Source organism: Capricornis sumatraensis, chromosome 17, assembly GCF_032405125.1.
Source record: "Capricornis sumatraensis isolate serow.1 chromosome 17, serow.2, whole genome shotgun sequence".
Lineage (NCBI taxonomy): Eukaryota > Metazoa > Chordata > Mammalia > Artiodactyla > Bovidae > Capricornis > Capricornis sumatraensis.
Genome location: NC_091085.1, coordinates 43,536,752 through 43,564,589, shown reverse-complemented (window position 1 = coordinate 43,564,589; position 27,838 = coordinate 43,536,752). Strand labels below are relative to the sequence as shown.

At 34.8% G+C, this 27,838-nt stretch overlaps 1 protein-coding gene and 1 non-coding gene across 4 annotated transcripts in view; one reads left to right on the top strand and one right to left on the bottom strand.

The window, feature by feature from the left end:
- Positions 1 to 27,838, bottom strand: part of FSTL5 (follistatin like 5) — an 839,965-nt gene that overhangs the window by 744,273 nt on the left and 67,854 nt on the right. For 2 of the 3 annotated variants that reach the window (XM_068990060.1, XM_068990061.1), the window contains exon 2: positions 1,871 to 1,901. In XM_068990060.1, the coding sequence (XP_068846161.1) occupies positions 1,871 to 1,901 (31 nt within the window). Of the gene's footprint in view, positions 1 to 1,870; positions 1,905 to 27,838 lie in introns of all 3 variants that reach the window. The other variant, XM_068990059.1, reaches the window with a different exon arrangement.
- Positions 2,757 to 2,870, top strand: LOC138094229 (small nucleolar RNA SNORA72). Its single transcript, XR_011146252.1, has one exon. It is a non-coding gene; the product is annotated as a small nucleolar RNA SNORA72 (small nucleolar RNA).

The following is a 27,838-nucleotide window of genomic DNA, read 5'->3' as shown; positions in this document are numbered from 1 at the left end:
AATATAAACTCACAGATGATCAAACAAGAAAAAATTGTGTAAATCAGTCAGTTGTGAGAAAATGCACAGAGGAGATTATATTTGCACTTAAGTAAGCAAAATTGCTAACATCAATCTAGCCACCCTCTAAAATGTAACTATCCTTTTATCTTTTCAGGAATACATGTAATCTTTGTAACTTTTCCACAGTTATATATTTTTTATTTATTAGTGTAAAATTCCAAAAAGCTCTAAAAAATATTTTCCTATGCAAAAAGAATGGAATAAAACTAGACAGTTGTCAAGAGGCACATGAAGAGTTGCACAGAATTGCTAATAATTAAAGAAACACAAATCAAAGCTACAACGACCTTACACTAATCAGAACAGCAAACATTAAAAAGTCTACAAATAACAAATATTTCGAGGGTGTGGAGAAAAGGGAAACTTCCTATATGGTTGGTGGGAACGTAAGCTGGTGCAACCACTATGGAAAACAGTATGGAGGTCAAAACAATAAAAATAAAGTTGCTCTATGATCCAGCAATCCTACTGCTAAGCATACGGAGCATCATAATTCAAAGTGATACGTGCACCCCTATGTTAATAGCACTATTTGCAATTGCCAAGATATGGAAACAACCTAAATGTTCATAGACAGATGAGTGGATAAAGAATATATAAAACAAATATATATACTCTGCCATAAAATGAATGAAATAAAGCTATTTCATTATTTGCCACAACATGGATGGACCTAGAGATTATCATGCTAGGTGAAGTAAGATAGAGAAAGACAACTGTCATATGATATCACTTATATGTGGAATCTAAAATATGACATAAATGAACTTATCTATAAAACCGAAACAGACTTGTGGTTACCAAGGCAAAGATGGGTGGGTGGAGGGATAAATTAGGAGTTTGGGATTAGCGGACTATCCCGAACTATAAACAAAATAGATAAACAACAAGCTCCTACAGTGTGGCTCAGGGAATCATATTCAATATCCTGTGATAAACTATATGGAAAAAATGAAAAACAATGTACACACACACAGAGGTATATGAAATCACTGTGCTATATAGCATAAATTAGCACAATATTGTAAATCAACTATACTTCAATAAAATAAATAAATAAATAAACAGCGCAATTGTGTTTTGCTCCATTGTCAGATTTGAGACTACTACACTTTGGGGAAGGAATAAGTGGGCAAGGATGCCCACAACACAAAATAAGAATGGACAGACCAGAAGGATTAAACTTGGAAAAATCTGTGAAATTTCTATCATTACAATCAGTAGAAGCACACACTAATGGGAACTTTTTGTTGACGTACTACAATCTACTTAGAATAATATTATCTCAATTAGTGCATTTCAAATGAGAGTCTCTTTGTGGGGTAAAGAAACTTCCTATGTCAGACTAAGATTGACTATGCCATAGAAAAAGTTATCACCAACTTCTAATATGTAAATATATATTTTCTTGCTCTTTCAGAGAAAATATAGTGAGATGGCAGTGACTAAATAGTTGGTTCTCCACAAAGCATAGTTTTAAAAGGATCATCTCCTAAATTATAGATGTGACAGAACACCTACTCTTATAGGCAATGGTTGGTGGAGGAATTAAATGAAAACATCTCAGGGAATGAACAGAAAGTTATGTTGAATTTTCCAAAAACACTGTATAAAGAAAGGAAACCTTGACAAACTTCAATTGCCTTGGAGAGTTCCCAAAGCATTCAAAATGACTTTAAAATCATGTTGAAAACTGTGAAGTTTTATTGTTTTTCTCATTTCAATTATACTTTCAAGGTAGCATCAATTTGTTTTTCTTATATACTTAATTGTATAAAACTATGGTCTTAAAGTTGTCACTCCTTACCTTTGATTCTTGAACGTTCTTGACTTTTTTCCTGCTGGAAATAAAACAAAAATAGTTCAAAGTTTGTAAGCATTTTATCAACAGTGTGATATAAAGTAACACTTTAACTAAAGTCTTGTCAAAATATTTCACTGTACATATACCAGAGTCATTGTAACATAATTCTCACTTTAAAGACACATGTCAAATCTTTTATCAGAGCAGTAATCACTGTTAATGTACATAAATGTTTCTAAGAAACCAATACATTGCACAAATGATTTGATAAATAAATACTTAATGAGTAATAAATACATTATTGTGTCTCCAAAATGTCTTGGTCCATTTTACTTAATCCCAACAGATATTAAATCACATCTTAAGAATTAGCTATTAGTGTCTTTATGTTAATTTAATGCTTTTGGTGAGGAAAAATGTTTAATGACAAGCAACGGAGAATTCACTAAAACACACACACACACACACACACAAAGATATTTCAAATGTCTTTCCTTCAGTTTAGCTTAAAACTGTTCCCTGTCTTGCTTCTCTGAGGCTAAAGTTGACAATAATTCTATTATTTATTCGAAGCTGCTTCAGGCAGACTGGTCTTTCAATTTGACATACTCCTTATTAGTTACCAGGCAACCCCAGAAGAATTTGTTTGCTTTCGAGTTTTTAAGTAGAAATTGTGAACTCTACAACTTCTCAATTAATACTCAGGCAGTTTACTCTGAGTAAAGCTTTCAGGTTCTCAAACAAAAAATAATTTTGAAATATGTTTCTAACTAAAAGTCACACAAAGATATGCAGAATTATATGAATGTCAATAAATTTTGATAGCATTTATGAACATAGTAAAAATATGAAAAGCTATTTTGCTGCAAGTATTCATCCCAGAGTCAGATTGAGAATAAAAATGCATATTGACAGGCTAAACATTCCCTATATTAAGACCATGCTTGTGTGCCCAGACCTAGTTCTTTACCTAGGTCTGGTTTTATAAATGCTGGTGATAAACCAGGTCTGATTCATATGATGCATCTTGTGTGGGAAGTGTCTGTGACTCTAGGTATCTGATCAACCTTGAGAAATGGTAGTGCAGCAAGTGTGATAACATTTGAAGATAACCATTGCTAGTTTGATGATTACCAGTTGCCATTAAATGAATTGTAAAATTTTTAAAAATGCATCTTGATAGATGTATATTCATTGAAACATGCTAACCAAATGTATAATTCTATTAAGCTAATATTTTATATTCTAAATCTCTTAGCCCATCAAGACTTTGTATTTAAATTCTGGACTGTATTCTGTGAATTAATCATTTTTTTATTAAGATGTACTTTTAATTTAGAGTATATGTTTCTCATTTAAACTAAAATTCTAATAAAAAATTATATATATTTATAAATAAATAATAATTACATGCTTTAAAAGTACATTATTGTTTCATAATTATAGGACAAGTTGATTTAAATTTTCCAAATGGTTATTAATGAAAAAATTATCTCTATTTCTCTCCTTCTATTTTGATACTTTTTCACTCATTTAGTCATTCATTCTTTCAGCAAATGTGTATTGATCACTTCTATGCGCCAGACACTGCTCTAAGTGATAAATGATGAACAAAACAAACAAAAATATGTCCTCGTGAACCATGATTATTGCATAAATGGCAGTAAGTTTTATTTAGCAAAAGATATACCATACAAGGTGTAGTTTGGAGTGACTACAATTTTATACAATGATAAATAATTTTGAATAAATTTTTGAGGGAAATGAGAGGATGATCCAAGCATATATCTGGGGAAAACATGTTTTAAGAGAGAAAAACAGTTACAAACTCCCTGTGATACGGCAGGTCTTGACACTGTCAAAAATACCAAGGAAACATGTGTAACTGGGCGGGCTGAGTAAGAGGAATTTAATACAAAGTTGCAGTCAAGAAAATAAGAGTTGTAGACAGACGAGCACTGAGGGCATTGGTTAGTGCTTTTGTTTTTGCACAGAGAGAGTTCAAAAACACATTGAGGGTTTCTTCTCAGAGGAGCAACACCATGTGAATTACATTTACACAGACTCATTTTGCCTATAGAGAATAGTTTGAACAAGGAAGGGACAAAATTAGAGGGACCAATAGAGAAGGTATTGCAGGAATCCTGATGGCAGATGATGGCTCAGAATGGTGTGGTACCAGTGGAGTGGCAAAACTAGTTATAACTAAAAAGGCTTCTGGATAGAATAAGTGTTGATGTGAGACACAGAACTGATGAGGATGATCTCAAGGGTCTGAGCCCCTAGAAGAATGGCGTTATCTCTATCGTAAGGAAGATGGCCAAGTCAGAAGCACTTTTATCCTCTTCTGGCTTGCCTTCTGGTGCTGTCCTGCTTTGCATTTTTCTTTTGTCTGGCTGCTCCTTTTCTGTCTCCTTTACTGATTCTTTCATGTGTCCTCAGTTTCTAACTACTAGTTTCCTAGCTATTGAATCCTTATCTTTCTTCTGTATACCTTATTCCTTTGCTCACCTTACCTAGTCTTCTGGTCTTAGGTGCCATATTTTTCCTGAAGATTCTCAAACTTGTATCTCTAGCTAATCCTCAGCATTGAACTTCAGATTCAAATATTCAGCTTTATTTTTGACATCTCTACATGAATATCTAATAATAGCCCACTTATCGTGTCTAAAATTAAACTTTTGATCTTCCCTTATGTCTTTGATCATCTTTCTCATCTTTCTCATCTATTCATCCTTCTAGTTATTTAGACACTTAAAATAATGCTGTTTCTTAAGAGCAAAACCCTGAAATTTTATGGTTTTGATATTCAACTCTGATTTTACTTTGAATATCACTTGATGATGCAAAGTAAGATGATGGTCAAAGTGCCTGGAATTCATGGGAGATAGTTCATAAAGTTATAAATCATCAACCTATGTATAAGTCATCATTCAGAGATTATATAAGCATTGAATATATAGAGATGAATATTGTAAACAATTCAAGAAATAAATAAGGTCAAATCAGGCAGTTATTTTGACAATATCCACCAGATGAACTGACATAGGTGAAAACATTTACTTCAAAAGAAACACATTCTTGGCTTGGAAGTACATTTTAAGTTATTTAAGGAAGGAGATGATGATTGACATGTATATGAAGGGGTAAAAGTGAAATGGGAGAAATGTAATTGGGAAAGAAAAGTCCAGGATGGTCTGTAGCTGAAGAATGTAGGGAAGTCCATAGAGGCATTGTGTTTGTTTTTGCTTTTTTGTCTTTTGTTTTATTTTTGTACATTTATAATATATTATTTATATCAGTGAGAACTGAGAATGTTTAAATGATGGGAGATACAGAGTAGAAACAGAGAGGATTAAGACAAAAGGGAGAGATGATTAGACTAACTTTACAAGGCTACTAAAAAGGTAGATGTGATAGAAAACATGAGTGGGGGGAAATTTTAGTTAGAAAGACAACCAGTTCCTCTAGCATAACCAGTGGGCACAGGAAGACATGGTTATAGGTGCAAGAAGTTTGTAGGTTTGATATGATAAATCAAACATGCTTCATTTATGATGATTTATTTTCTTTATGTAGCTGAAGGAAAATCCACTGAATGGAGAAGAGGATGGTTTGTTAGAAATTTGAGGAGTGGCTAGATTTTAAATGCACTATTGAGTAAAACAGCTTTGGTTTCTGAAGTCCTAGTTGATTTTTGGCATCATAAATATACAGTGATACTGATTTAAGGCATTTTAACTCCAACCAAATAAGCTTAATACTCACTGACATTGCATTTATTTATTATTTTTATGAATACCAATTCTCTATTTTGTACAATTTTATATAATTATACTGATAAATTACCAGTGAAGTATTCTTAAATAGTCTACAAATGAGAAACTTGTAAGAAGCCTAAATTTATAGAAAATAAATTACTAATTAATTTTATGAACTGGGAATAATAGGAAGAGACTTGTAATGTAGAAAGATTAAAAGGATAATATATCTTATTTATTCTTAAACTTGTATTAGACTCTGTCAGTGTAAATATATATAGATATGTGTGTGTGTGCATATATATATACTTTAGTATTTTCAAGGTAATAACTGTTCCAATTTATTTTTATGATGAAAATATTGCATTGTTCACTTGGCAATATATATTTTTCACAATTTTATTGCACAAACTATTACTTCAGATTTTAAATGTTAGTTTTTAAATGTGGAAATGTTAAGAAGGAAACTGAAATTGTTTAATTATGCAATGAGAGGTCAGAAAGATTTGCTATTCTTTCTTCATGATACATTTGAGAAACATTCTTACATTATGAAAATTTAGGTCTCATACATAATAGCAGAAATGCCATTCTCTTGGTATAACTGAATTGTAATATTCTTCCAAAAGATTTTCTGCCAATGTGATCTTATCTTAAAATAAGAAATATATATTTGGCCATGTATCAAAGCTAAATAATAGCAAATGATTCGTGTATTACTTTGTTCCACATCGTTTCTTGGAAGAATCCCAAAGTGCTATCTTTCATTTATAAATAGACTCCATGAAATTCTGCTCAGTGGTAGAAATGGGCAAATAGATCCTTTCAGACAGTGTGCTAAAGATTAGAAAAGACAATCTGGGTGAAAGTATGGATTCAGAAGTAATACATGATTGAAAGATACAATTTCTTCAATATTAAACAAAATACAACATAATGAGTAGAACATATCTAAGCCAGGGTAAAATTTTCAAGCTGGAAACAAATTTTCAAGCTGTAATTTTTCAAATGAGATATGGTGGTCCTAAAATATCTAGTCAAACTGAAATACAGCCAAATAACATCAACACACAATAATAAGGAGAATGTTATAACTCCAGAAGATATAATTATGAATGTTTCCTTTCTAGTATTTGAATTTAAGTATGACATTTACTAACATCTGATGATGCTTATACCCTAAATAATGTCTTATGATCAAACACTAAACTATATATCTGGCCACAACAGCTTCAAACACAATTTGTCCAATTTCTCCCTTTTTGTCATGAAACACATGCTCTCTGGGAGGAGAAGAAACCATTTAAATGGTGACTGCATCAAGTTCATCACAAAGCACTGAGTTATAATCATTGGATTATCAATAAATGATCTTCCTCTTCCATATTATAAAGCTTAAAACACTAAGGAAAAGTCATGAACACTATACAGGTTATACCCATGGATAATCTTTTTTAAAATTTGTATATGTATGATACTAGTTTAATGAGATTACTTATGCACCCTTTGATTAGTATCAGGACTCCCACAGGCTTCTCTCCACATAGAGGGATATAAGAATGAAATGAGTGCAGGTAGAATTGAATTGGTTCCTTAGGAAAGTATACCAATTATCTCTCTGAGTTTGAGATCCTGTACTAAATCTCTCATTGGATATACATGATGATAACCAGTGTATAACTACGTGATAGAAGTAGGGCTCAGCAAGAGTGTAAAAGACAAGCATCTCCTCTTTTCATCACTTCAAGAATGAAGAAAAGTTTTCTAATTTGCTTTTGTTTTTCCTCAGCCCCACGTGACTCAGTTTGCATTTCACTGTTAAATGAAAGTCTATGGTGAGACTTCCCTGGTGGTCCAGTGTCTACAATTCTGATCTCCTAATGCAAGGGTTCAATCCCTTGTCAGGGAACTAGAGCCCGCATGCCACAACTAAGAACTGGTGCAATCTAATTAAATAAATATTTTTAAAAAAGAAAGCCATGATAACTCCATGCTGCTGCTACTGCTGCTAAGTCAATTCAGTCATGTCCGACTCTGTGCGACCCCATGGACTGCAGCTTACCAGGCTCCTCCATCCATGGGATTCTCCAGGCAAGAGTATTGGAGTGGGGTGCCATTGCCTTCTCTCATGCTACCTAGATCATTAACATGATAATATTAGAAAATTGTTTTCTTCTTAAGTCCCCTTTAGTTGAATGGATGGCATAGGTTGAGAGGCGATAAACTTCACCTCTTTAAGTTGAGAAGGACTTGCCTGGTGGTCCAGTGGTTAAGACTCCATGCTTCCATGGAAGAGGGTGCAGCTTCCATCCTTGGTTAGAGAACTAAGATATCACTTGCAGGGGGCACACCCCACACCCCAACAGTAATAAAATAAAGTTAGGAGGAAGCAAATGCATTTTATTTATTTATTTTTCTCTGCCTATAGCTTGTAGTGAAGGACACACTCAAATTGTGTTTAGGTTGATCAGGTACTGAGGAAAAAAAAAATTCTGACATGAACTTTAAGAAAATTCAAATGTATAGAAGTGTTTTACTGGTATATTGAATAAAGTCCATAATGAATTAACTAAACTCAAAATTAAAAAGTAACAAAAGATAAAACAAACAATATCTGGTGAAGTAATTTAGCTCCAGTTCCTATGATCCACACTTATTCTTGAAGTAATTAATGTCATCATTCACAAAAGGGGGCTTTATGTGTATATACAGTAGTGCCATAGAAGCTCAGATAAATGTATGCAAATTTAAAATTATGACCAAATACCAATAGATCCTAATTGTGAGAATAGTCAAGGGATGTCCATATAAATGTTTATGGCAAACATATACAAAGATTTATTAACTGTTGAAGCCTGGCTAATTTAAAATCTTTCTCAGAACTCTCGCCTTCTCTTTGCCTCCCAAATACCAACAAACAAAATTTTTGAGTTGATAATTTTCAGTAGACTACTGATGTTCAATACAATTTTATTTAACATTTCCATGTGCTAAGTGGTAAAAATATAAAAAATTAAATGTTCTCAAAAACATTCATTAGAGCTATTCAATTATATAGATTGTAAATTCAAGGAGATTGGGAATAGGAGACAATTTCAGTGGAGTAATGCAATCCACTGCAATTTTATAACAAATCTATGCTATGCTCTTCTGATGCATGCATACCCATGAACACACAAGCTGCCTCTCCAAGGCCTTCAATACACACATATGCACAACACATACACATGCACAAATATGTACATACTTTTCCTCAAACATATTTTCTTGGTGGCAATTTAATTTTAAAATGTCTGGAAAATAAAAGATACCAGCAATCATAAAGCAGTATATCTGGCCTCCTAAATCTTAAGTTTATCAGTGAAATTTTAATAAATTGTAATGGTGAATTTTCAGTCTTACTAAGTTTAATCACAATCTTCCTATCTTTGATTTGAGATCACTCCTCTTTCAGTTCCTGAGCATTCCATCTAAAACTGTACCTCCATTACTAAATATCTGATTTTTTAACTTTTTGTTTATTACTCACAGAAGTTATCGCTTTCTATGATATTAAAAGGATTTATATGCACATGATGTGTTACATTTACTAGAATCTATGTTACTCAGGACTTAACTGGCATACACAGTGTCTAGAATAGTATCTGCAAATGGCACCATTTCTAATACAATGTCTGAATTCTAGATTTTAACATCCCAATGGAGTGACAGGCAAAATCCAATTTATATATATATATATATATATATATATATGGAATTATATATAAAATCTAGAGAGCATGGTTAAGGGAGTAATGCATTGTCTCTTAAGTGAAAGGAAGCTTTGTGAATGTGGAGAACTGAGGAATATACAGAGAAGATGAGGTTTTAGTAAAAAGTAGCTGAGCTCTACAGTGAAGCGAAGGGAAGGATTCTCTGCAGTAGACACAGCACGAATAAAGTTAAGAACCTATGAGACTGCATGGTAGCACTGTAAAACTACAGACTGTGGTAGTGTAGAGTTAGGATGGTAAACATTAAATAGAGTTGGGCAACTAATAAGTTTAAGCTCTTCATCAAGTGAAAGTTATTTTATTAATTTTTTAAAGAATATCAGATATATTAATAGTCTAGCATTTATTAACATACATAAAATTTGATTAAAACATTTGCTATTATATATATATTTATATTTATCTCTTGTAGAAAGAGAGAGGGATCTAGCTCTATTTAGTCATTCGAAAAACACCAATACAGTATACTAACACATATATATGGAATTTAGAGAGATGGTAATGATAACCTTGCATGTGAGACAGCAAAAGAGACACAGATATGTAAAACAGACTTTTGGACTCTGTGGGAGAGGGAGAAGAAGAGGATGGGATGATTTGGGAGAATGGCATTGAATCATGTATACTATCATGTATGAAACAAATCGCCAATCTAGGTTCGATACAGGATACAGGATGCTTGGGGCTGGTGCACTGAGACGATCCAGAGAGATGATATGGGGAAAGAGGTGGGAGGAGTGTTCAGGATTGGGAACTCATGTACACTCATGGCAGATTCATGTCAATATATGGCAAAACCAGCATTGTTAAGTAAAATTAAAATAAAATAAAATAAATACAATTTGTAAAAGCTATAGAATGTCAATCTACAGGTGCTTCTCTTTTGGCTTAATATGTTGGTGTGACATTAATTCCAAAGTAAAAATTGTCATTGCTTCTTATTATTGATTCATACTATATTCAATATTTTATAGGACTTTAATGAAGAAAAGATAAAGAGAGGTTAATGAATAATGGATTAATGGATAGTTTCACTGTTACTTCGTATTCTGAAGTCCATAAGTTTAGAAATTTTATTAAAATGATGGAAATTTATTCGTATTTAAAATGAAATCAACTACTATTGTGATAAATATATAATGAACTACATTCTTGCATTGTCTAATTATAAACATTAGAAAAACTTTTATTTGATTATTTGTATATGTTCAAATTAAGTATATAAGATATGAATAAACAATCACTACATATAGATGTCAAATATAATCCATAAGAATTTGCACAAAGTGTCACAAAAGACATTGTTGGTTGATTCACTTATAAAAGATATAAGCAAACTAGATCTTCAAAGATAAGCATTTAACTAGGTGAATTACAAGTATCCAGGGCAGGAAAAGTAGCATGTGGAAATTAGGAATTAGGTAATGAGATGTTTTAGATAGGAAATATCACAAAGACTCATAAGCACAGCAGTCAGTTAAAATAATCAAAAGGGAAATTATGCACTAAAAAGCCTATACATGCTACAAACATATATGGACTTTCCTTTCTATATTAATGTACAAGATTATTCATTCAATTTACAATGGATAAAGATCTGAGGATATTAAGAAAATTCTAGAGGAAAGAAAATACTCTATTACCTAACCTATATTTTAAGATAAAATGACAAGTCTATAGACCATTATTAGAGCATCATTGTTTTATACCATTAGACTTGAATAAGATATGAAGGAAATCTAAAATTAATATACGTTCTTAGGTCACTTTTTTGAGTTATACATTTGAAATAGAAAGAAAATAAAACAAAATTAATTTTGATAACATTAATTATATTTATTAGAGCATCATTATTTTATACCATTAGACCTGAGTTAAGATATGGAGGAAATCTAAAATTAATATATGTTCATGGGTCACTTTTTTGAGGATATACATTTGAAATAGAAAACAAAACAAAATTAATTTTGATAGCATTAATTATATACAGTAGACAACAGCCCATTTTGAATCATATCTACAGAAACTTTAGAAACATTTAAAAGTACATCTATTTAATTTTTTGAATATTATTTATTAAAGAGTCAGACATGACTGAGAGACTGAACTGAACTGAACTGAAAAATAAAATAGTGGAAATTGAATTTTTAATTGATAAAACATATTCAAATGGTTTTTGGGTTCATTATCTTTTTATCTTATTTTGTGTAAATAAATTTGAGAAGTGATTGAAAAATATTCATCTCCTTATATTCCATTTTAATAAGGTGTTGACATTCCAAACTACTCATTCGTTAAATATAGACTTATTTTGAATCTGTATTACCAGCCTCATGCTTTCTGGATTAATTACAGATAACAATCAAATTCTGATCTCAAAAGTTAACATTCTATTTGGAGAGCATGGTAACTCTTATTATAAAACAATCAAAACATTTACAAGATGATGTGCTAAAAAGAAAGGGAGGGTCAATTGCCTATGCAAAGAGAGAATTCTTTGTGAAAATGCTGCTTGAGCTGAGATTTAAAGGATGGAAAAATAATTCGCCAGGAAAAAAAAAATTAATCTGTATGAAGACACAGAACTGAAAACTATTTAATCCTTTTGGAAGAACTGTGAATAATTAATCATAACTTAACTCTATATTTCTTTAAACATGAGGAAAGTATAAACTATATTCAAAGGAGTTCTTCTATGTTAAGAGGAAAATTTATGCCCTCTTAATATAGCTGAATTTTTAAAGAGTCATATGAATTACATTAAATAAACACATCAATTATTACAACACTGCAAGTTTTTACAGTGTGTTTTTGGAGTGTGAGGAATAATGATGATTTTCCTAACATAAATCACTAATTAAATGATTTGGAATAAGTAGAAATATAAATTACTAATTAAGTAATGATTTTGACTTAGAAATTAGTGAAGTGGATTTAAATTGAAGACATTTACAATATATTTTTTCCCTTTTATATTTATCCTTCAATTTATTTGGATTAGTAGTTTATTGTCTATAAAAGGCCCTGTTATAGGAATCTAATGATTTGATTTTTAAATTTCCAGTGATCTGGAATATAATAAAACTTACAGAGGCTGCCAATAAATAACATTTATTATTGAGAACATAATTGTCAATAAATTGTATTCTGCAATGAAGAAACTGCAAACACTTATAGTCACAATGCAGATCAATCAAAACTAAGATAAAATACTCTGGGTGCAGGCATCCAAGAAACTTGATGGGGAAGATAAGCACAAGGGAATCAGAAGTTTGGAGATTAAATATCAACACATTCATTGCCCTCTCATTAGGCAGAGATTGGTTCTAAGTGTCAATGGAAAGAAGATTGAGGTTTGAAGAGTACAAACAGAAGAGGAAGAGAAAGAATATCGAGAGGAGGAGAAAGGGGAGGAGGAAGAGAAGGAGCAGAGATTAAAGCACTCACATCAGTGTAGGTGGCAAGCAGTTTTTAAGTTCTTTACATATTTCATCTCATTTGAGGTGAGCAAAACTCATCTCTAGCTTCTCCTACTTGCATTCTCAACTGATGGATTCATGAAGTTCTCTAGGGGTGAAGACCATGAAAGTACAAAAGTATTTTCCAGCAAATGTGATTACATGAGACTGGAGCCCATATCAAGAGTTAAACTCCCATTATAAAAAGACCAGAATTGAAAGAGACACGTGTACCCCAATGTTCATGGCAGCACTGTTTATAATAGCCAGGACATGAAAGCAACCTAGATGTCCATCAGCATATGAATGGATAAGAAATATGTGGTACATAAACACAATGGAGTATTACACAGCCATTAAAAAGAAAACATTTGAATCAGTTCTAATGAGGTGGATGAAACTGGAGCCTATTAAACAGAGTGAAATAAGCCAGAAGGAAAAATACCAATACAGTATACTAACACATATATGGAATTTAGAAAGATGGTAATGATAACCCTGTATGCGAGACAGCAAAAGAGACATAGATGTATAGAACGGTCTTTTGGACTCTGTGGGAGAGGGAGAGGGTGGGATGATTTGGGAGAATGGCATTGAAACATGTGTAATATCATGTAAGAAATGAATCGCCAGTCTAGGTTTGATGCAGGATATAGGATGCTTGGGGCTGGTGCACAGGGACGACCCAGAGAGATGGTATGGGGAGGGAGGTGGGAGGACTGGGAACACGTGTACACCCATGGTGGATTCATGTTGATGTATGGCAAAACCAATACAGTATTGTAAAGTAAAATAAAGTAAAAAAAAAAGAAAAGAAAAGAAAGACAAGCTGCCCGGTTGGGATCTCCCTAGAATAGGTTAAAGTATATTTGATAGGATTTTCATTAATGCTTAGACAGGTAGGTGGTAACAGGTATTACAATATGAACCTAATTTTCAGCAAAAAGTGACACCTGTGGTATTATTTTTACAATTTTTTTCAACTTTATTGAGGAATAACTGATGAATATAATTGTATATATTTAAGTTAAACTAAGGTCCATCTGGTCAGTTCAGTTCAGTTCTGTCACTCAGTCGTGTCCGACTCTTTGTGACCCCATGAATAGCAGCACGCCAGGCCTCCCTGTCCATCACCAACTCCCGGAGTTCATTCAGATTCACGTCCATCGAGTCAGTGATGCCATCCAGCCATCTCATCCTCAGTCGTCCCCTTCTCCTCCTGCCCCCAATCTCTCCCAGCATCAGAGTCTTTTCCAATGAGTCAACTCTTCACATGAGGTGGCCAAAGTACTGGAGTTTCAGCTTAGCATCATTCCTTCCAAAGAAATCCCAGGGCTGATCTCCTTCAGAATGGACTGGTTGGATCTCCTTGCAGTCCAAGGAACTCTGGAGAGTCTTCTCCAACACCACAGTGCAAAAGCATCAATTCTTCGGTGCTCAGCCTTCTTCACAGTCCAACTCTCACATCCATATATGACCACAGGAAAAACCATAGCCTTGACTAGATGGACCTTTGTTGGCAAAGTAATGTCTCTGCTTTTCAATATGCTATCTAGGCTGGTCATAACTTTTCTTCCAAGGAGTAAGTGTCTTTTAATTTCATGGCTGCAGTCACCATCTGCAGTGATTTTGGAGGCAAAAAAAGATGAAGTCTGACACTGTTTCCACTGTTTCCCCATCTATTTCCCATGAAGTGATGGGACCAGATGCCATGATCTTTGTGTTCTGAATGTTGAGCTTTAAGCCAACTTTTTCACTCTCCTCTTTCACTTTCATCAAGAGGCTTTTTAGTTCCTCTTCACTTTCTGCCATAAGGGTGGTGTCATCTGCATATCTGAGGTTATTGATATTTCTCCCGGCAATCTTGATTCCAGCTTGTGCTTCTTCCAGCCCAGCGTTTCTCATGATGTACTCTGTGTATAAGTCAAATAAGCAGGGTGACAATATACAGCCTTGATGTACTCCTTTTCCCCTTTGGAACAAGTCTGTTGTTCCATGTCCAGTTCTAACTGTTGTTTCCTGACCTGCTTTCAGTTTTCTCAAGAAGCAGGTCTGGTGGTCTTGTATTCCCATCTCTCTCAGAATTTTCCAGTTTATTGTGATCCACAGTCAAAGGCTTTGGTATAGTCAATAAAGCAGAAATAGATGTTTTTCTGGAACTCTCTTGCTTTTTCCATGATCCAGAGGATGTTGGCAATTTGATCTCTGGTTCATCTGCCTTTTCTAAAACCAGATTGAACATCTGGAAGTTCACGGTTCACGTATTGCTGAAGCCTAGCTTGGAGAGTTTTGAGCATTACTTTACTAGCGTGTGAGATGAGTGCAATTGTGCAGTAGTTTGAGCATTCTTTGGCATTGCCTTTCTTTGGGATTGGAATGAAAACTGACCTTTTCCAGTCCTGTGACCACTTCTGAGTTTTCCAAATTGGCTGGCATATTGAGTGCAGCATTTTCACAGCATCATCTTTCAGGATTTGAAATAGCTCAACTGGAATTCCATCACCTCCACTTGCTTTGTTTGTAGTGATGCTTTCTAAGGCCCACTTCACTTCACATTCCAGGATGTCTGGCTCTAGGTGAGTGATCATACCATCATAATTATCTTGATCGTGAAGATCTTTTTTTGTACAGCAACCTCTTCTTACTATCTTCTGCTTCTGTTAGGTCCATACCATTTCTGTCTTTTATCAAGCCCATCTTTACATGAAATGATCCCTTGGTATCTCTAATTTTCTTGAAGAGATTTCTAGCCTTTCCCATTCTGTTGTTTTCCTCTATTTCTTTGCATTGATTGCTGAAGAAGGCTTTCTTATCTCTTCTTGCTATTCTTTGGAACTCTGGATTCAGATGCTTATATCTTTCCTTTTCTCCTTGGCTTTTCACTTCTCTTCTTTTCCCAGCTATTTGTAAGGCCTCCCCAGAGAGCCATTTTGCTTTTTTGCATTTATTTTCCGTGGGGGTGGTCTTGGTCCCTGTCTCCTATACAATGTCATGAACCTCATTCCATAGTTCTTCAGGTACTGTATCTATCAGATCTAGTCCCTTAAATCTATTTCTCACTTCCACTGCATAATCATGAGTGATTTGATTTAGGTCATACCTGAATGGTCTAGTGGTGTTTCTTACTTTCTTCAATTTAAGTCTGATTTTGGCAATAAAGAGCTCATGATCTGAGCCACAGTCAGCTCCTGGTCTTGTTTTTGCTGACTGTATAGAGCTTCTCCATCTTTGGTTGCAAAGAATATAATCAATCTGATTTTGGTGTTGACCATTTGGTGATGTTCATGTGTAGAGTCTTCTCTTGTGTTTATCGAAGAGGTGTCTGCTATGACCAGTGTGTTCTCTTGGCAAAATTATGTTAACCTTTGTCCTGCTTCATTCCATACTCCAAGGCCAAATGTGCCTGTTACTCCAGGTGTTTCTTGACTTCCTGCTTTTGCAGTCCAGTCCCCTATAATGACAAGGACATCTTTTTGGGTGTTAGTTCTACAAGGTCTTGTAGGTCTTCATAAAACCAATCAACTTCAGCTTCTTCAACATTAGTGGTTGGGGCATAGACTTGGATTACTGTGATACTGAATGGTTTCCCTTGGAAATGAACAGAGATCATTCTGTCACTTTTGAGATTGCATCCAAGTACAGCATTTTGGACTCTTTTGTTGACCGTGATGGCTACTCCATTTCTTCTAAGGGATTCCTGCCCATAGTAGTAGATATAATGGTCATACGAGTTAAATTCACCCACTCCAGTCCATTTTAGTTCACTGATTCCTAGAATGTCGACATGAATCTTGCCATCTCTTGTTTGACTACTTCCAATTTGCCTTGATTCATGGACCTGACATTCCAGGTTCCTATGCAATATTACTGTTTACAGCATCGGACCTTGCTTCTATCACCAGTCACATCCACAGCTGGGTATTGTTTTTGCTTGGCTCCATCCCTTCATTCTTTCTGGAGTTATTTCTCCACTGATCTCCAGTAGCATATTGGGCACCTACTGACCTGGGGAGTTCCTCTTTCAGTATCCTATCATTTTGCCTTTTCATACTGTCATGGGATTCTCAAGGCAAGAATACAGAAGTGGTTTGCCATTCCCTTCTCCAGTGGACCACATTCTGTCAGATCTCTCCACCATGACCCACCCATCTTGGGTGGCCCCACAGGGCATGGCTTAGTTTCATTGAGTTAGACAAGGCTGTGGTCCTAGTGTGATTAGATTGACTAGTTACCCTCATCCAAGGTAAGGAGCAGCAGCTGTGCTTTGCTGGGGCAGCTGTGAAGAGATACCGCACATCCAAGGTAAGAGAAACCCAAGGAAGACAGTAGGTGTTGCAAGAGGGTATCAGAGGGCAGACACACTGAAACCATACTCACAGAAATCTAGTTAATCTAATCACACTAAGACCACAGCCTTGTCTAACTCAATAGGCACTTAACATGCCTTAATTAATTTTCTTATATAGAATTCAAATTAGATATATATATATATATATATACCCACATAATTTTTCAAAAATAATAGCATTTTTTGGCAAATAGAAACAAGAGAATGTACCATTTCTGAGATCTAGTTACAGAGAAGGTAATTTCTTTCGTGTCTGTAACCACAGGCATATTCCCATAAGGATTTAGAGTGCAGATTTATATCTCAGAGAAGACCATAAAAACTCAAGAAATACTTAAATGTTTGTACTTTGTTAGTGCTTTAAGGTCATTTAAAGCAGGGAGATTTTTGTATCTGGACATTTGTGTTCTCAACTCATGATTTAAAAGGTTCTCAGAGGCAGAAATTTTAAAAAATAGAATCATCTCAAAGCCAAAATATCAGTTATAACACACATGAACATCAGCGGAATCAGTAATAGACCACCTATGCTGCCCCACATTTCTGAACTGAACTGATACTACCCCACATTTCAAACACTGAAATGTATATATATTGAGATTACCGTCTACAGAATGGGGAAGCACATAGCTCACCTCAGACTGTGGTGACCCCCTGTGTGTCCCAGTCAAGGCGAGCACTGCCCATATGTCCCAGTGCCATCTGCTGAAGCCCTCCCTCTCCCCAGCACAACTGAGCAAGTGAACCAAAAGAAGTGGCTACTTTCACTACTTTCTGTCTGGGTGGTGAACAGAGGTGGCAGAGAGACTTAAAAGCAAAGGCAGGCCCTAAAATAGTGGAATTCCAGCGGCTGTGTGAACAAAGGAAAGAAGACATTTTCCCAGAAGTTATAGCTGTAGTGGTTTAAATTCCAGAATTTAGCCTGAAATTATGCTTTAGGGGGCAACTATAGATTGTGAGAGCAAGTACGAGCTGGAACATGACAATACCAGAGTCTGTTCAGACCCCACATTGCCCACAACAGATACAGAGACCTTCCTAGATGTATAGGGGGGATTTCTGAGTAGGCAAATCAACTTGAGCTGGAAAATGGAGAAATACTTAGACATTCCTCTCACCCTTACTCTACATATATCCCCTCTCTTTCTCCCTCCCTTTTATTTATTTATTTTTTCTCATCGATCTTAATGAGGTTTTCTTTTGTTTTGTATTTTTGACAGTCTATTAATAATTTTTAGTATCCATTTTCATTTAGGGGCTTGATTATTGGTATAATTACTCTCTTCTCTTTTTACTCTCTTTTAATCATTTTCCTCTTTTCCCCTCTTTTCTCCTCTGCATAAGTATGTGAATCTCTTTGGGTGATCTTGGTTGTTGACAGTTATTTCACCATTAGTCTAGGGGGTTTGTCTTCTATGCTGTGTGGACTGTGAAATTTTGATGCAGCATAAAGTGGTCAGGCCTGAACCCAGAGGCAAGAGACACAATGCCAGAACTTTGAAGCACTAGAGAACTCCCCTAAAGTGAGAGCCCCCCTTAAAGGTCTCCATCTCAATACTAAAACCAAGCCCCACCAAAAAACCAGAAAGCTCCAGTGCCAAATGTCCTATGCCAGTCCTTCAGCAAAACAGGGCCACACCATGCACATTAGCACACTAGATGTCCAGAGCCATACCAAACCCACATGCACTCCAAAACACACTACTGAACATGGCACTGCCCTTCAGAGAGAAGATCTACATCCATCTACCAGAACACTGGCACAAATCCCCCCCAAGCAGGAAACTTCACAAGGAATTGGTCCACCCTCACCCATGGAAGGCAGACTGTACAATTAAGGGGAACTACAACCTTCCAGGCTGTAGAAAGGAAACCCAAACACAGTAAATTAAATACAATGAAAAGACAAAGACACATCCAGCAGATGAAGGCATGTGGTAAAAACCCACAGTGAAGAAATTAAAAGGAAATAGGCAATCTACCCAAAAAAGAAATTACAGTAATGATGGTAAAGATGATTCAAAGTCTTGAAAATAAAATTGAGGCATGGATAAATAGACTAGAAGTGCTATCCACATGGCACAGTGGTAAAGAATCTGCCTGCCAATGAAGGAGATGCACAATATGTAGGTTCAATTCCTGAGTCAGGAAGATCCACTGCAGTAGGAAATAGAAACTTACACCAGTATTCTTCTCTGGAAAATTCCATGAAAGAGGAGCCTGGTAGGCTACAGTCCATGGGGTTTCAAAGAGTCAGATGCAACTGGGCCTGCACACATGTCACATTAGACAGACTGAGAAGATGCAAAAAATATTTAACAGGGACCTTGAAGAATTAAAGAATAAAAACTCAAACAAAATAACTGAGATTAAAAATACACCGGAGAAAACCAGGGCTTCCCTTGTAGCTCAGCTGGTAAACAACCAACAGTAGAGTGACAGGCAAAAGAACAGATATGTGAGAAATAAGACAGAACAATGGAAATAACTGAAACAGAACATAATAAAGAAAAAATAATAAAAAAGTAACGAAGACAGTCTCAGAGACCTCTAGGACAGCATTAAAATTACAACGTTCTAATCATAGGGGTCCCAGAAAAAAGAAGACAAAAGGAAAGGCCATAAGTAAATATTTGAGGGAGTTACAGTTGAAAAATTTCCTGAAATGGGAAAGGAAATATCTACCCAATTCTAGGAAACCCAGAGAGTCCCATGCAGGATAAACTCAAGGAGAAACATTCTAAGATACATATTAAACAAACTGACAAATATTAAACTCAAAAAACAAATATCAAAAGCAGCAAAGGAAAAGCAACAAATAATGTACAAGAAGATCCCCATAAGGCTTACACCTACAATCCAGAAGGGAATGACAGGACATACTTAAAGTGAGGAAAGAGAAAAATCTTACAACAAAGATGACTCTATCCAGCAAGAATCTCATTCAGATTTGAAGGAGAACTTTACAGACAAGCAAAAATTAAGAAAGTTCAACACCACTGAACAATCTCTTCAACAAATGCAAAAGGAAATTTTCTAGGCTGGAAACACAAAAACAACTGGCCAATAGAAATAAACCGAAAACAATAAATTAAATGATAATAGGATCATACATAAGGTAATAGGATCAATTATCCATATGCTCCAACCAAAAATCACAGATTGGCTAAATGGATACAAAAGCAAGACCCCTAGATATGCTGTCTAGAAGAAAGCCACCTCAGACGTAGGGATGCATACAGGATGAAAATGAGGGGCTAGAAAAAGATATTCTATACAAATGGAAGTCAAAAGAAAGCAGGAGTAGCAATACTGATATCAGATAAAATAGACTTTAAAATGAAGACTGGTACAAGAGACAAAGAAGGACACTACATATTGATCAAGGGGTCAATTCAAGAAGATATAACAATTATATATGCATCCAACAAAAGAGCACCTCTATACATAAGGCAAATGCTAGTATCTTTTAAAAGGGAACTTGACAGAAATACAGTAGTAGTGAAGGTTCTTCATACCTCACTCACAGCAATGGACAGATCATCCAGACAGAAAATTCATAAGGAAAAACAAGCTTTAAATGATACATTTGACTAGATGGACCTAATTGATATTTACAGGGCATTTCATCCAAAAACAATAACTTTCACTTTTTTCTCAAGTTCACATAAAACATTCCCCAAGATAGACGACATTTTGGGCCACAATCAAGCTTTTGTCAGTTTTAAAAAATTAAAATCTTTCAAGCATCTTCTCTGACCACAATGCTGTAAGATTAGAAAATATAGAAAAAATACAGAAAAAACAAACAAAAAAAAAAACCTCAAACACAAGGAGGATAAGCAGCACACTTCTGAATAATCACTAATCACTGAATAAATTAAAAAAGAAATCAAAATATGTCTAGAAACAAATGACAATGAAATACAACAACTCAAGACCTATGAGATGCAGTAAAACAATACTAAGAGGGAAGTTAACAGCAACATGAACCTACTTCAAGTAACAAGAGAGACATCAAATAAGCAATCTAACCTTATACCTAAAGCGACTACAAACATAAACACAAAAAATCCCAAAGTTAGTAGAAGGAAAGAAATCATAAAGACCAGAACAGAAATAAATGAAAAAGAATTGAAGGAGACAATGCAAAGATTAATAAAACTAAAAGCTGCTTCTTTAAGAAGATAAACAAAATTGACAATCTGTTAACTAGCCTTATCAATAAAAAAGAGATAAGACTCAAATCAATAAAATTAGAAATGAAAAAGAAGTTACAGCAGACAACAAATAAATACAAAGGATCATAAGAGACTACTATGAGCAATTTTATGCCAAAAAATGGACCACCTAGAAGAAATGGACAAATTCTTAGAAAAGTATAACCTTCCAAAGCTGAACCAGGAATAAATAGAAAATATGAACAGAACAATCACAAACATGGAAATTGAAACTGTAAACAAAAATCTTCCAAAAATAAAAGCCCAGGACCAGATGGCTTCACTGGCAAATCCTACCAAAAGTTAAAAGAAGAGCTAACACCTATCCTGCTCAATTGCTTCCAAAACTGCAGAAGCAGGAAAACTCCCAAGCTCATTCTACAAGGCCGCCATCACCCTGATACTAAAACTAGACAAAGATAACACACACAAAAGAAGAAAATCATAGGCCAATATCTGTAATGATGAACATGCAAAAATTTTCAACAAAATTCTAGCAAACAAAATCTAAATAGCACATTAAAATGATTATACATCATGATCAAGTGGGCTTTATTCCCAGGGATGCAAAGAATCTTCATATACACAAATCAATCGGTGTGATACACCATATTAACAAATTGAAAGATGAAAACCATATGATTACCTCAAAAGATGCAGAGAAAGCTTTTGACAAATTTCAATACCTGTTTATGATAAAAAAAAAAAACTATCCAGAAAGTAGGTATAGAAACATAATAAAGGCCATATATGACAAACATATAGAAAATATTATTCTCAATGGTGAAAAATTGAAAGCATTTTTCTAAAATAAGTAACAAGATGATTGCCCACTCTCATCACTATCATTCAAAATAGTTTTGGAACTCTTACCCACATCAGTCAGAGAAAAAAAAGAAATTAAAAGATTCCAGATTGGGAAAGAAGAAAAACTCTCACTGTTTATAGATGACATGATTCTCTACATAGAAAACCATAAAGATTCCACCAGAAAATTACTAGATCTAATCAATGAATATAGTAAAGTTGCAGGATATAAAATTAATACACAGAAATCCCTTGTATTTTTAATACACAAACAATGAAAAATCAAAAAGAGAAATTAAGGAAACAATCCCATTAACATTTCAACAAAATGAACAAACTTAGGAATAAAGTTACCTAAGGAGACAAAAAAACTGTATGCAGAAAATGGTAAGACATTAATGAAAGAAATCAAAGGCAACACAAACAGATAGATATACCATGTTCTCGGGGGACTTCCCTGGTGGCTCAGATGGTTAAGCGTCTGTCTACAGTGTGGGACACCCGGGTTCAATCCCTGAGTCGGGAAGATCCCCTGGAGAAGGAAATGGCAATCCACTCCAGTACTATTGCCTGGAAAATCCCGTGGACAGAAGAGCCTGGTAGGCTACAGTCCATGGAGTCACAAAAAGTCGGACACGACTGAGCAACTTCACCTCACCATGCTCTTGGATTGGATGAATCAATATTGTGAAAATGACTATACTACCCAAAGCAATCTATAGATTTAATGCAATCTCTATCAAACACCAGTAGGTATTTGTCCACAGAACTAGAACAAATAATATCACAATTTGTATGGAAACACAAAAAGCTCTGAATAGCCAAATAAATCTTGAGAAAGAAAAGTGGATCTGGAGGAATCAACCTTTCTGTCTTCAGAATTTACTATAAAGTACAGTCATCAAGACAGCATGGTACTAGCACCAAAATAGAATATAGACCAGTGGAACAACAACAACAACAAAAAAAAAAAACTGGAGATAAGCTCACATGTTAATGGGCACCTTATCTTTGACTAAGGAGACAAAAATATATAATGGAGAAAAGGCAGTCTCTTCAATAACAGTACTGGGAAAATTGGGCAGCTACATATAAAAGAATGATATTAGAACACTTCCTAACACTATACACAAAAATAAACTCAAAATGGATTAAAGATCTAAATGTAAGACCGGAAAGTATAAAACTCTTTGAGGAAACCATAGGCAGAACACTTTTTGACATAAACCACAGCAAGATCCTCTATGACCCACCTCATAGAATAATATAAATAAAAACAAAAACGAAGAAATGGGACCTAATTAAACTAAAAAGCTTTTGTACATCAAAGGAAACTATAAGCAAGTGAATAGACAACCTCTAGAATGGGAGAAAATAATAGCAAATGAAATAACTGACAAAGAACTAATCTCCAAAATATTCAAGCAGCTTGTGAAGCTCAATACCAGAAAAACAAACAACCAAATCAAAATGTGAACAGAAAACTTAAACAGACATTTCTCCAAAGACATAAAGATGGCTAATAAACACATGAAAAGATGCTCAACATCACTCATAATTAGAGAAATGAGAATCAAAACCACAGTGAAGTATCATCTCCCACCAATCGGAATGACCATCATTATAAAGTCTACAAACAATAAGTGCTGGAGATGGTGTGGAAAAAAGGAAACACTCTGGTACTATTGATGAAAATGGAAATTGATATACCCATTATGGAGAACGGTATGGAGATTCCTTTAAAAAAAAACTAGGAATAAAACTACCATATGACCCAACAATCTCACTACTTGGGCATACTCCCTGAGGAAACCATAATTGAAAAATACATGTGTACCCCAAAGTTCATTGAAGAGCTATTTAAAATAGCTAGGACATGGAAGAAATCTAGTTATCCATAGACAGATGAATGGATAAAGAAGGTGTGGTACATATATCCAATGGAATATTATTCAGCTACATAAAGGAAAGCATTTGAGCTAGTGCTAATGAGATATACAAAACTAGAGCCTTTTATACAAAATGAAGTAAGTCAGAGAAAGACAAATAATAACACCTGGGATCTAAAAAGATGGTAGTGACAAACCTATGTACAGGGTAACAATGGAGATGCAGACATAGAGAGCAGACTTTTAGACACAGTGGAGGAGAGAAGGTGGAATGATTCAAGAGAGTAGCACTGTAACAGTACGTAAAGTAGATAGTGAGAATTGGCTGTCTGACACAGGGAACCCAAAGCTGATGCTCTGTGACAACCTAAAGGGATGAGATGGGGAGGCAAGTGAAGGGAGATTAATGAGAGAGGGGATATATATATATACACATATAGCTGATTCATGTTGATGTATAGCAGAAACCACAATATTGTAAAGTAATTATCCTTCCATTAAAAATAAAATAAAAATAAAAATATGAAATGGAGAGATGAAAACACTTATGGAGGTGCAAGAGCTATGATATAACTAAGGTATGGGACCCTTTTAAATGCACAACTAAGTTAGTTCAAATTAACCAAGTAGTTAACAAGTTGAAGAGCACCAAGCTGAAAAACTGAACTGGAAGACAAATCTCATTATGTCAGCCAAAGAACCTGGAATCAATGCAGGTGATTATCACCAGAAGGCCAGAAATACTTTTGCGGAAATTTCTAGAGTCATTTGTGAATATCAATCACATTTGACATTTGGATATCCAGATACACTATGAGATGGTAAACCCACTTTCAATAATGTATCCTAGAGTAATTTCTGCATTTGTGCAGAATGATACTGAGCAACACTATTTGTAATAACAAAAATTGGAAACACTATCCTTCACATAGCAGGGGAAACATATTTACAAGCGAAGTATTAATTATAGAGGAAATAAGTAAATTGAAGCTATTGAAATCATTATGAATAAACAAAATGGCATAATATTTATAATTTATATATAACATTTTATAATACTTATAATTTATAAATAAATGTTTTAACATTTTACAATATGTAGCATTACTATTTTACTAATGTACCTACAAATACTAAAAGAGTATATACATCTAGGTTGTTTCCATGTCCTGGCTATTATAAACAGTGCTGCGATGAACATTGGGGTACATGTGTCTCTTTCAATTCTGGTTTCCTCGGTGTGTATGCCCAGCAGTGGGATTGCTGGGTCATAAGGTAGTTCTATTTGCAATTTTTTAAGGAATCTCCACACTGTTCTCCATAGTGGCTGTACTAGTTTGCATTCCCACCAACAGTGTAGGAGGGTTCCCTTTTCTCCACACCCTCTCCAGCATTTATTGCTTGCAGATTTTTGGATCGCAGCCATTCTGACTGGTGTGAAGTGGTACCTCATTGTCCATCAGCAGATGAATGGATAAGAAAGCTTTGGTACATGTACACAATGGAGTATTACTCAGCCGTTAAAAAGAATTCATTTGAATCAGTTCTGATGAGATGGATGAAACTGGAGCCGATTATACAGAGTGAAGTAAGCCAGAAAGAAAAACACCAATACAGTATACTAACACATATATATGGAATTTAGAAAGATGGCAATGACGACCCTGTATGCAAGACAGGAAAAAAGACACAGCGGTGTATAACGGACTTTTGGACTCAGAGGGAGAGGGAGAGGGTGGGATGATTTGGGAGAATGGCATTCTATCATGTATACTATCATGTAAGAATTGAATCGCCAGTCTATGTCTGACGCAGGATACAGCATGCTTGGGGCTGGTGCATGGGGATGACCCAGAGAGATGTTATGGGGAGGGAGGTGGGAGGGGGTTTCATGTTTGGGAACACATGTAAGAATTAAAGATTTTAAAATTAAATAAATAAATAAATAAATAAAAGGACTACCATTCCTGAAAAAAAAAAATAATAAAAGAGTATATACAAACAATATATATTTGTATATTTTAAAAGAATATAATGAGAGTGTTTAACAGAAAATTCAAAAAAGGATATTTTCTCTAAATGAAGTGTTCAAGTAAAGAATATGGTTCAAAAGAGATACAGAGGGATTTAAACAATGTTTTCAATATTTTATTCCTTACTTTGGTGTCAGATTCATAAAGGTTTATTAAATTATTTATCAGAAATGTTTTCTAGTAAGTTATAGGAAAATAAAATATCTAAATGTCGTGTCAAAAAGCTAAAATAAAATAGACAAAACAACTGCTGTTAATTTCATCATCATAGAGAAAAATATGTTGATACAAGGATCCATTTGATATCATGTGCCTGCACAAGCATATGATTTAAACTGCTGCTTAATATAAAAAGACATGTGCAGCAGGTTGCAAATAGGTCCTGAGGGGCTGGAGCAACCCAGCTGGAACATGGGGCCCACCTGCCCGATTAGCACAGGGGCTGAAAGGAGCTGACAAGCAGTTTCTATTTTTATCTAATCTTTAAATTCCAGGAACCTCATTTCACTAAATCATAGCTTTCTAGTAGGACTGAAAAAGCTTTCCCTCTGCTTATTCCTTTTTAATCTGGATTCCCCTCAAGACCTCTGCTCATAGATGGTTACTAACCTGATAAACTCTCCATAGCCTCTGCAACTGCGTTAATGGGGTTGGGGCCAGTGGAGTGGGGGTGCGGTCGGGGGAAGAAAACTCCCTAGAGCTAAGATTAAAGGAAAAAAAGTATTTAGGGAGTAATTTATAAATTATTTGTGCTATTAAAAACTAAAATTAAAAAGAATTAAAAATGTTCTATTATTTTTAATGTTTGTGCCTTGTGTGTAACATAAACCAGTGTGCAAAGTTAAATATATTTACATCTACTCATTCAATTTTGTTAAAGAAATAATAATAAATATTCACCCATGAGTTTATGAAACATTGTTAAAATTGCTTTTTAAATGTCAGTTTTAATTTCATTTTATGTTCAATATGTTTTTACATCTAGAAGATATAATGATAGGGGTATGGCCAATGATAGGATAGTATGCCACAAATATATTCTGAAATTGTGTAATATGAGGAGTGTTAGCATTTACCCTATTACACATGTGCAAGCATTCTTAATTGAGTACATTCAAAATCATAAAGTTGTTGTTTTTCAGTTGCTCAGTCATGTCCAATTCTTTGCAACCACATGGACTGCAGCACTCCAGGCTTCCCTATCCTTACTATCTCCTGGAGTTTGCTCAAACCCATATCCATTGAGTCAGTGATGCATTCCAACTATCTCATCCTCTGTTGTCCCCTTCTCCTCCTGCCTTCAACCTTTCCCAGCATCAGGGTCTTTTACAATGAGTTGGCTCTTCCCATCAGGTGGCCAAACTACTGGAGCTTTAGCTTCAGCATCAGTACTTCAAATGACTATTCAGGGTTGATTTCCTTTAGGACTGACGTTTGATCTCTTTGCAGTACAAGGGAATCTCAAGAGTCTTCTCCAACACCACAGTTCAAAAGCATCAGTTCTTTGGTGCTCAGCTTTCTTTATGGGCCAACTCTCACATCCATACATCACTACAGAAAAGCTATAGCTTTGACTAGATGAACCTTTGTTGGCAAAGTAATATCTCTGCTTTTTAATACACTGTCTAGGTTTATTATATCTTTTCTTCCAAAGAGCAAGCACCTTTTAATTCCATGGCTGC